Source organism: Patagioenas fasciata, chromosome 8, assembly GCF_037038585.1.
Source record: "Patagioenas fasciata isolate bPatFas1 chromosome 8, bPatFas1.hap1, whole genome shotgun sequence".
NCBI classification, from domain to species: Eukaryota; Metazoa; Chordata; class Aves; order Columbiformes; family Columbidae; genus Patagioenas; species Patagioenas fasciata.
Window position 1 is genome coordinate 26,239,045 of NC_092527.1, and position 10,972 is coordinate 26,250,016.

Here is a 10,972-nt window from a genome sequence, read left to right on the forward strand (position 1 = left end):
CAATCCTGGAATTAGAAATCTTTTAACTGATAATTTGTGGATGATAGATGAGATACTGGAAAAATAAACATGGGTAAATGCCGTATCTTTCCTTAGAAAAGGAAAGAGAAGAGCAGGGAAATTACAGATCAGTCAGCTTAATTCTAGTTCCTGGAAAATATGGAATAAGTTATTAGACCAGTTCTAAATTCATAGAAGATAACTGAGGGACTGTCACTGGACAAACTCAGGTCAAACTAAGCTTATTTTTTAATACAGAGTTTGTACAGATGGAAGTGATGATGTTGTATGTCTCTTCTTGGTAGTACAAAAGGCACGTAAAATTCTCAAGCAAGCTAGAGCACCTAGGTGGAAGTGCTACACAAGACCATCTGGAAAGTCATGACTGAAGAACAGTTCATGAGAAAAATGGTGTTATGCAGAGCTCTGTTGTGATCCAGTGCTGTTTAGTATTTTCATCAAAACTCTGGATGATAGAAGAGTGCATATACTAAACCTTCAGATAATGCTAAGCTGGGAGAGGCTGCAAGTGTGTGGGAAGATAGAATTCAAAATTAGTTTGACATTTTGGAAACAGGACTTGAAGATAAGACGCAATTTGGTAGCAACAGTTTGGCAGGAAATAATCAGTGGCACAGATACAAGGTAGGAAGCAACGGGTGAGGCAGCAGTTTTGTAGAAAACAATCTACAGGTTACAGTGGATCAGAAGTAGAACATAATTCAGCAGTGTCACGCTGCTATGTAAAACGCTGGGATGCATAAATAGGAGCTTCCAGGATTCACACAGAAAATACTTCTGTATTGTTCAGGTATGGGCATGAGCATGAGAAGCAACATGAGCATCAAGGAACGATTAGAGAGCTATAAAACAGCATTTAAAAGACTGAACTGTGACAAATTAGTTATCAAAAAAGGGAAGAAGACTGAAAAAAGGCTTGAGTGTTCAGATAAGTAAAATGCTGCAACAAAAAGGAAGGGAATAATATTTTCTTTGTATCTAATTGGTAAGAAATAGTGGTCTTACATTGCAGCAAAGATAATTCAGGTTAGACGTTATGAAAAAATTATAAGAAGTTGCTAAAGTTGAGTCTCCTGAAGCACTAGAGTACAGCTTAATTTCTGGTTACCTAATCCTGATGACAGAATTCCTTTTGTTCTGTCCTGGTGTTCCTCATCTCCTCACTCTCCCCTGAACTGATATTTATCTCAGTAAAATAAAGGTGTTTCAAAAACATACAGTGGCATATTTTTAAAACCTGCGTATTTCATTTATAATACAGAATTAAGCTTAGCATAAAATTGCATTCCTGTCAAACATGCTGTGTTGGGCAAATTTAATGCTGGAACAAGGGATTTCTTTTAATTTGTTTTAATTTGTTTTGCCAAGGTTACATTGTGTTCAGTGGTCCACGTCGGGCAAATGGCATACAAGGACTGCGATTTATTATCCAATCTGAAAAGCCACCACACTATTTAGAAAGCAGAGTTGAAGCGTTCTTAAAAACTATGGAGAAATGCATAGAAGATATGACAGAAGAGGCCTTCCAAAAACATATACAAGCTTTAGCAATTCGTCGCCTAGACAAACCAAAGAAGCTGTCTGCAGAATGTGCTAAATATTGGGGAGAAATCATTTCCCAGCAGTATAACTTTGACAGAGGTAAGACAAATTATGATTCCTTTAAAACTAAATGCTGTAGTTTGGCTACACTTGTGACTCTTGAGTGTCATATTCATTTGGGAATTACTTAAACTTTTACATAGTCTGTGCATAATTTAATATATTTTTTGTGATTTGTGTCTGTAAGTTGTATTTTTTTCCTTCTGCCCTGAGAAAATACCCTATTTGTGCAGCCTGTGCTCTCAGTGCCGTGGGAGCTGTTGGAGGATAAGCATGTTCCTGATGTTCACTGTATGCTGGGGGGTGTGAAAGCTTCACTGACCTCAGGGAGACTTAGAGTAGGTCAAGGATTGGAAGTGGTTTGAATGCAAATGTTGATGTTGCAGGAGCTCAAATTTCTTTCTGTGGTGGTCAAATATCTGTGTTACATATGTGCCTGCTACTTGACTGAGACGCATTCAGACACACTTGACACTTCTGCGGGTGCACACATTTGTATCAGCCCTATTCCTCTTCCTGTTGCACAGCTCCTCCGAGGGAGCCATGGCAAAGGCAACAGCAGGGATCTTGACTAACATGTGACCTGTCTCTGCTTAGAGTAGGCTTGAAGAAACATGAATTCTGGGGTTTTTTCATCCATGGTATTTTGAAGATTAGAAGCTTGTAGAAGACCAATTGAGATCAAACATCTGATGTTATTACTGAAAATGGATGGACAGTTATTTACATAGTGGTCCTACATATTATTTAAGTCACATTTTTCCCTTTTTCATCATTGTTTGAAGATTTTTAGTCCAAATTCTGAGGTATATTAATAATGTAGTTTCTAACATAAAAAATAAAGTTTTAGGTACAGATCAGCTTTTCACATTTTCATGTCTCTTATTCACAGCTATAATTTCCCATCTTCCATGCATAATGTGCTTCCTACAGAAAACTCATTCTGCATCCTGTGAGTTCTCTTCTGCTTTACACACACAATGCTGTCCTTCCATGTAGGACATAGTCTTTTTGGTCGACAATGACTAACTGAACGGTTTAAGTAATGAAGCACTTTGAATTGTCATCTAGCTTGGTCTTGAGAGAGCATGAGAACTACTGCCAAGGTTTCATGCCTGAGTATAAAGAGTGATGTGGAAACTTATCCCCTCATGTACTTTTTTTTTGTGTCTGAAACAGTTTAGTTTTTTTCTGACTTGTGTTTCTGTTTTTACCGTACTTGGATCTGTATTATCTCTCTGGAATTTCTTACTGCTAGCTGTAGCCGTGACTTTCATGTCTAAATCCCACTCAATTTGTTGTTTCCCTTGACTTTTGTATCTTTAATTCCCCTCTACCCACTAGTAATTCTATTTCATTAATGATTCTAATATGACTAGAATTCTCAAAATCAGAAATTCATATTCCAGCCTTAAGAAGCAAAAGGGTTTTTTCTTCAGGTTTTTACATTGTTATTATTACTTTTACCATTTCATTTAAAATTTTTCTTCCAAATGTCATCTAGTCTTTCAAACTGTGTTTTGTTGATTCTTTTGATTTCATCCATGTAGAACTTCATATTAATTACTTACAGCCTGACTCACAGGCTTGTTAGCTGCATATTTGTTCTCTTGCACATATTTCTTGTTTGATCTTCCTGCTAACCCTAAGAAAAGCAAGCATGCCTACAACACAAAACAGTCCCGCTTGGGCAGAAGTGATACCACACGATTAAGTCATTACAGCTCGATTCATATGAAGTGATGTAGCTACTGAGACACATTGTTTCCAGCTATATTAAAGGTGATTATTCCTGAACCGGTGCGATGTAGCCACCATTCCTCACATTTATTTAAAAGTACATCCTGCCAAAGCGCATCCTACCATCCTGTTCTCTTCACTGTGAATGAAAGCCATCTATAATCAGTCTTCATTAGAAATGTGTAATATTGAATTGAAGATAATATACAGAAGCAGGCATATCTGTCTTAGCTACTGAATAACAGACAGTGCAATCAGTGTTCTTCAAACATGCATTTTTTTTTGTAAGTCAAATCAAATGAAGTGTAAATTTCTGCCAAGTTTCCAGTGGCACTTTTAGTGAGGCAAGTACTAGCTTGAAAGTTAAGAATGAAAATCATATTTGCAGTCAATTACAGCACCTGAATTTGAAAGAAAAATACTTTGAATAAGAGTGTGCTAATAACCAGCTATGATTTGCAGACTTGTTCTAAGTTGTACTGTTGTTGTGCAGATAACATTGAAGTGGCTTATCTGAAGACCCTGACCAAGGATGATATTATACAATTCTACAAGGTAAGTTAGTCATGTAGTTAAAATGTAACCTGGAAAGAGATGTAGATATAACTGGATGTTATTTGTGTGAACGATGAAAGCATACACCTGTTTCAGGTAGATGATATTATTAAGGTATCTGCATCAATTGTAATTGTGTTTCCTGAATCTTAATTAGTTTAATGACAGCTAGCATACTGTGTAAACATTGTGGAAAAGGATAGTGGGGGGTTTCTGTGGTTTGGTTTGGTGGTGGTTTTCTTTGTTTATTTTGTGGGGGGTGGTGTATTTTTGTTGTTTCTGTGTGGTTTTAGTTTTGTTTTGGTTTTTTTACCATCTCTTATTCTTTTCTTGTCTTGTTTATCCTTTCTTTATGAATAAAATTGTGCTGTTTTATGACTGAGCTCGGCCAAAATTGTACATTTGTTCTTCTATATTTTTCTTCAACCAGTAAATGATTCCGTTCATTTTGTGTGCATGAATTGTGAATGAAACAGATATTTTTAAAGCTTTGTTCATCGTAAATCAGCACCTTTTTTTAATCTCCTCATAGTTAGGCAGAACAAAGGAACAGCATAATGATGCAGTAATTGTACATTACAACTCAGCATGAAGTTGCTAGATAGATATCTAATATAACCAACTGAAATACTAGGGAGGTATCTTCCTCCCCACCCCCCCCAACAAGTTGGGCCTCATTCTTTCTTTTTTTTTAAATTTCATAAACAATGATAATTCACTATATTGCAAAGTGTACATATTGTTTTATTACTTATGGAACAGCTAATAGCTCAGGGAATACTTGGCAAAATAACGTAGATGCATGTATGTGGAACTTACTGTTGTATGGAAAAATCTCTGCCCATGAAGAAGCATGGCTATGTGTGTATCTATATGTTCTTTCTTTCTCTTGAGGGGAGGCTATTGTCTTTCAAAATGGTTTCTCTTTTGTACTGTCTTTTTTGCCTTTTTTTTTAAATAGTATAATAGCATGGGTAAAGATATGCAGCAAATGCAAACTTAGTAAATGGAATTCCAGCAGTCTTTGTTTAATAAATGAAAACTTGAACAAGTATCCACATTCTCTTTTTGTAGGAACCTATACTATTTTGCTTATGCTGATGCTCAATACATGATTACCCAGTATTCCAGAGCAGAAGTAACTGGCTAGACTGGTGAGCTAGTCAGCTGAGGTTAATAAATGTGTTCAGGGTAACGTGCTTCCAGAAGGCTGCTAGGGAGTGAAAATTCTGCAGAGGGTTTAGATTGCATTCCTGATACTATGACAGTTAATGGCTGAATTCCTATTACTTCCAGTTTTTCTGATTCCCAAAGAGTACATTAATTTCGTAACTTGATTGTGAAATGATTAGAAGTACTGTAGGGATGACCTTTAATGATGTTTGAATGGGCATCCCAGAATTCATTCCTCATTTTATAGCTTAAATTAAAATTTATATGCTGTCATTCTTCTCACAGCTGAAGGGCTTGATGTTTTTTACCGTAGGTGCTGTTGGCAATAGATGCTCCCAGAAGACACAAGGTATCAGTACATGTCCTTGCAAGGGAAATGGATTCCTGTAAGTATTCTGCTGAATATAGTATTTAATCAATTCCTGTTCAAGCAAGTCGTAGTTAAAACCAACCATGTATTATGCAAATGCACTATAAGAAAAACTCAGCTCTAGAGACTATATACCTTTCAGAGAAAAAAGTATTTATTTTTATAGTTGTTAGTTTTTTTCACACGGGTGCTTCAAATTTTCTGATTGATGTTTGTGGCCAAGGTCTTTAGCCATTCTGAAGTATATTGATATTAAAACAGTATATCTTAAAATAGCACTTATTTTTTCAATGGGATAATTTAAAACAAACGTAAACCTCTGTAATAGTCCTACAGGGAAAAAAAAAATTAGGATTTTCACTGTCAGTACATTGAGGGTGGGGTTTTGTGCTGACAAGCAATGCATGTCCACAATTTTATTCAAGCACTTTGAAAGGAAAAACAAAAACAAAACCCAACCCTCTGGGAATGTCAAACATTATATTTAAACTAGAGAAAGTAAAAGTTTATTTAGGTTTTATTTTCAAATAATCTACATCAGCTGTGCATTGTAAACTCTGTTGTTCCATTTTAGAATTCAAGAAGGAAAAAGTTAAGAGTGTTCCTGGTTAATATAAATAAACTGAGAGGAAAAACTTATGTGGTGTTTTGTGCAGATTTTTCACCAGTTTATACTGGACTTAAATTCCAACATGTAACTGTTTGCAAAATCAGGAATATGAAAGGCTTGCAGATAGCTGTGTGCCTGTCATGAAACTCCTTCCAGTCTCAGAATGGTTGATTTTTATGGTACAATGGAAATTGTAACACTGCAGCTGAGTAAAGAAGACTTGCTTCAAAGCGTCCTTCCAGTTTTCATGACTAATCTTTGCTAAGTAGAAACAGATCTAATACCTCTCCCTACTTTTAAAAATGTAGTAACTGCATTGGCAGAATGGTTTATTAGTTGCTTGCAACGGGATCTTCCCAAGACAAGGGTGAGCATGGGAGACAATCTAGCAAGTGGTTACTCTTCCAGAAATTATAGCAAAGTATTCTCTCCACATACTCCCCAGTCCTAAACCATTTAATCTGTCATATGGCCTCTCTTCTGCCATGAAAGAGGAATTGGGACTTCAGTGCATTTTCTGTGAGTGCAGATGAGCATTCTTCCAAGTGCAGGTACCCTTCCTCCTGCACACAGACAACCACTTTCCCTGGGAGTGGAAAAGAGCAGGAAGCAGTAGGGTAGAGATACCTGGGATTTTAGCAGGGGGAAGCCCATGAACTCGTAGGGTGAAGTTTAGGGTTGAAATTTGGGTATGGAGGTAGAAGGGAGGTTTAAGGAATTTAAGACTAGAAGTTCTTATCGACAAGTGGGTTGGATGCAGGAAGAAGTTTGGGGGCACTGGAGTAGGGCGTGCATGGGGACAGGCGGGGAAGACTTGGAGTGTTACCCAGAACTGTGGTACACAGAGCCTACAGAGTAACCCCCAGGCCTCTGTAGGCAAGATGTGCTGTTGTTGCATTGCTCCTGTTGTGACATACCACTGACATTTACTACTGTTCGCATGATTTGTACTGGGAAACAGTTTTGAGTATTCATTGATCAGTAGATTAGTAATTTTTATTTCTAGATTTTCTTCATGTGCAAGTAAAATGAACAAAAGCCACTGGCTCAGCCCATGTTTTCAAGTCAAATGATGGATTAAACTCTTTCAAAAGACAGCCATGGAGTATAAAAGCAAAATCTTATTTAGAGATCTTTTAAAGTTAATAACCTGTGCCTTATATAGATACCAGTCTTAAAAGACAGTTTATTATGTAAAAGGTACTGATTAAATTGTTGTCCTGAATTAATTCTGATGATGTTAAATAGGCCCTGTTGTTGGAGAATTTCCCTGCCAAAATGATGTGAACCTGGCACCAGCACCACCACTACCACAGGTAAAAAGAAATAACACATAAAAAATGCCAGGCTGTATTCTTAATATGGAGGTTTAGTATCGTTAAATATAAATTTGGAGGGAGAAACAAACTTCTTAAAATTAATGATATTGTGGGGCTGACGTTTCAGCTTTTTTTCCATAGATGGTGTCATCCTGTATAACAACAGGGATTTTTCCTCATTTTTTTTCTTCCTTTTTAACAGTGTGCCCTGTTACCTTTGTATTTTGGGGGATCTGTAGTAATGAAATGTGGATCACTGTTCTGGTTTTAAAACGGTGACAATCACTAATATTGTAGAACAGAGCAAGAAAAATGTGTTTATATGTAGCTGTAGCAAAAGTTAAAATGAAAAGCAAGGAATTTCTCATTTTTCTGACTGAAGATACTGAGCAGACTTTTTCTTGCGTACACTTCTCTGCAGCCAAGTGTGATTGAAAATATGACAGAATTCAAGCGCAGTCTGCCACTCTTTCCACTGGTGAAACCACATATCAATTTCATGGCTGCAAAACTGTGAAGAACCCCCATGGATGAAGAGAGGCAAATGATCAGTACTGACATGGATTCAGGAGACTTCATGATGAACAAAATTATTAAAGATCGTTGGGATGAATGGTTCTGTTTGTAATGAAAGTCCCAAATTCCTTCTTGGTTCATTTGATATTAGTTGTGTGTTAGGGATAGAGACTATATCAAAATCAGTTGTGGTCATGTGTCATTTATATTACAGACAACCTGTTGAAAACCAAAATCAACTGAAACAAAAATAATAATAAACTTGTAGATGCAGTATATTTTTTAAATAGTATATCCCTTCAAATTTTCATGTTGATAAAATAACCCTCCAGAGCAAACAAAATTGCTTGAAATATACTTACTTTCCCAGAGAAACACAATTTAGTATCCCAATAATTATCTTATTGGGGGCTGGAGGGGGTGAGACAAGTAGGTCCTTTTTTGGGTGGGGGTCAACAATTTTTCTTAAAAAAAAAGAGATTTTCACATTTTTTTGAAGTAACATGTTGAATGATACTTTTTTTAATTGATCCTTAATGCAACCAACATATTTTCTATTTAAGTTTTATGAAGACTAGTGGGGGGGAAAAAAGGAAATTTAACAACACAGTCATGAGAGAATTATCTTGGTGAGAATAACTGAGGGTACGGGCAGGATTTTAATCTTTCTATACAAATTTGGGGACATTTTGTATCAAAACTAGTAAAATGCTGGAAACACTTTAATAGTACATCTTAATTTTGTTATCGAAAGTGTTGTCCTGGTCTCTTGATACTGTCAACATCCTGTTCAGTGTTTGTGTTACTGTGAATTGTTTCCATTTGGTATATAAAATACTTGATTTGGTGACATTTTTTGTTTTCAGTTGCGCATGTACTGATGAAGAACTCGGTCTGTTTTGCCTCATTTGTCATGTCAGGTCTTGGTCCAGCAAAGTACTTACTAGTGCACATACCTTAAAGCACGTGTTGGTTCTTGACTCAAGAACAGGTGAATGTCAGATACAGGTGCTGTGATGAATCAGCCACACTGGCTGCGTCTGTGATGGCCCTTCTGGTTCCTCAGGAAGGTGTTTGGGACAGCACTGTGTGTGCAGTTCTGCAGTAGTGCAGGGTCTGCTTCAGGTTACATCACAAAATGTTTATTCCTACTTCTTTTAAGAGGGCTGCACAAAACCCAGAAGGATCAAGAAGTATGCTGAAGTACTATATGTAGATATATATTGCATAATTTAGTAAAATGGTAAAACAATATATGGTGTCTAATCTTCACCAAGCTTGCTGTAGCCTTCTGCAGAGCAGTTTGGTGCGTGGGACAGCCCCCAAGTAGGTAAAGGTTAAGGGAGCGTCTTACTAAGTTCTCCTACCTGTTTAATGCATAAAATTGATTGTAAGTATTCAGACAGGATAGAGTATGCAAAGCACTGAAGATATAAAATCTGCTCATCAGGAGTGTTACTGAGAGTTTGCTTTGTATTAAAAGAACCTGAAGTTAAGGCCCTGACGCAACACACATGTCATATGCCAGAATTGTGTTCTATTCGATGGGGCTGTTCTTGTCAGTGAATCAATGTTGTTATGCTGGCTCTGAAGTCAAACTGAATGAATGCTTTGACAGGGCAAGGGCCTTTATATTGTATTTATCTGAAGGTCTCTTCTAATTGAATAAATACAGTGTATTTAAAAGTTGTTTCAAAGGTTAACAGTATGTGTTTCAACATCTTTTTAATAAATTTGATGGTAGGTTGTGATGTAACCTGTTGCCAAGAAAGGCCACTAGCATTTTTTTGTAGTCTGAGGGAAAACAAAGAATTAATATAAGCAAAAACAGTAGAGGTGTCTCTATTCACCGTATTTTTCATGGATCTTTCACATAAAATGTTCTCTCTACCCTCTTGCATTTTGCTTTTGTTTATAGTTTTCCTTTAGTAAAAATATGTGTATTATATATATAAAAGTTTTGACAACATTATAAAAAAATATATTTTGGGATTTTAGTATTTAAACATACCAGTCTTACGGTGAATAAAATAAAATGGCTTCTATCGTATGTAAAAATAGATATATATATATTCATGGAACTACTATCAACTCTAATTTTAACAAATTATATAAATAAATTGGAATGGCAGTGTGTTTAACACAAGCTCACAAATCATGTTTTCCAGAGGAAGAATATGTAGAATTTCAAAGTTCTGTGACTGGATGTGGAAACCCGTGTAGTTTTGCAGCAACTCTTAATTGCTTTTAAGTGTTCTCCAGCATTTTATAGTTTCTGAGTTTGAATAGAGCAGTAAATTTTGATAAACTCAGGCATACTAATGGGTTCATTTTAATGGATCCAAAGCTGCAGTGTCTACAAGCAATAAAAAACTACCTAGAATACACTGTAATTCAATTTTAGTGCTTGTTAATTAGTTTATGTAAGAAACCATAAATTATTATTACATAACTGTAATTTTTGCAAGTGCTGTTTTAAGCAGTTGATGTGGAATTGGGTGCATGTGACACAGCCAGTATGACAGAGTGCTAGAGTTATTCTGTTTACAATAAAAAACCTGAATTTAATGTTTGGAGTTCTTAATTTGTTTCATTTTAAATTTTTTGCATACTGGTAATGTTACATCTATCAGTGTGTGTGTGTTTTTTATTATAAGTTAATTGTGATTTTTGGCTCTCCAGTTGCTTGGGGTAGTAAGGCTGAGTAGCATTGCTGGAGAAGTGTCCCAGTCACCTCTGGGGAAGTTTCAGAGGACTTTGCCGTGTGCCATCCCACACCTTTCGGGTAGATCCACCTCTGTTGCTCTCTGAGTGTATGAAAACGTAATAATATAAAGGTAGGAATATTTGCTGAAGACAGGATTTTAATTATACAATCTGAAATTCTATATTCAGAACATCGCTGCAGCCAGACTGAATCGTGCCTAATGCAGCTTTAGTGTTGCTTTTGAGAAAGTACTTTCCCTAGTCATTTTCTTTGTTTTATGCACGCCAAAAGATTACATTTAGAAAGGTTAGGAGTAAATGTGATTGTTAGAACAGTAAATGGTGTTAATTCTGAATTCT

General features: G+C 36.2%; 1 protein-coding gene across 5 annotated transcripts in view; it reads left to right on the forward strand.

Moving 5' to 3' along the window:
• IDE (insulin degrading enzyme) overlaps nt 1-10,474 on the forward strand; it is a 65,424-nt gene extending 54,950 nt beyond the window's left edge. For all 5 annotated transcript variants that reach the window (XM_065842851.2, XM_065842852.2, XM_065842850.2 and 2 more), the window contains exons 21-25: nt 1,390-1,662; nt 3,857-3,918; nt 5,405-5,477; nt 7,320-7,387; nt 7,812-10,474. In XM_065842851.2, coding sequence (XP_065698923.1) covers nt 1,390-1,662; nt 3,857-3,918; nt 5,405-5,477; nt 7,320-7,387; nt 7,812-7,907 — 572 coding nt within the window. In that variant the 3' untranslated portion in view covers nt 7,908-10,474. The remainder of the gene's footprint in view (nt 1-1,389; nt 1,663-3,856; nt 3,919-5,404; nt 5,478-7,319; nt 7,388-7,811) is intronic.
• The last annotated feature ends 498 nt before the right edge of the window (nt 10,475-10,972 follow it).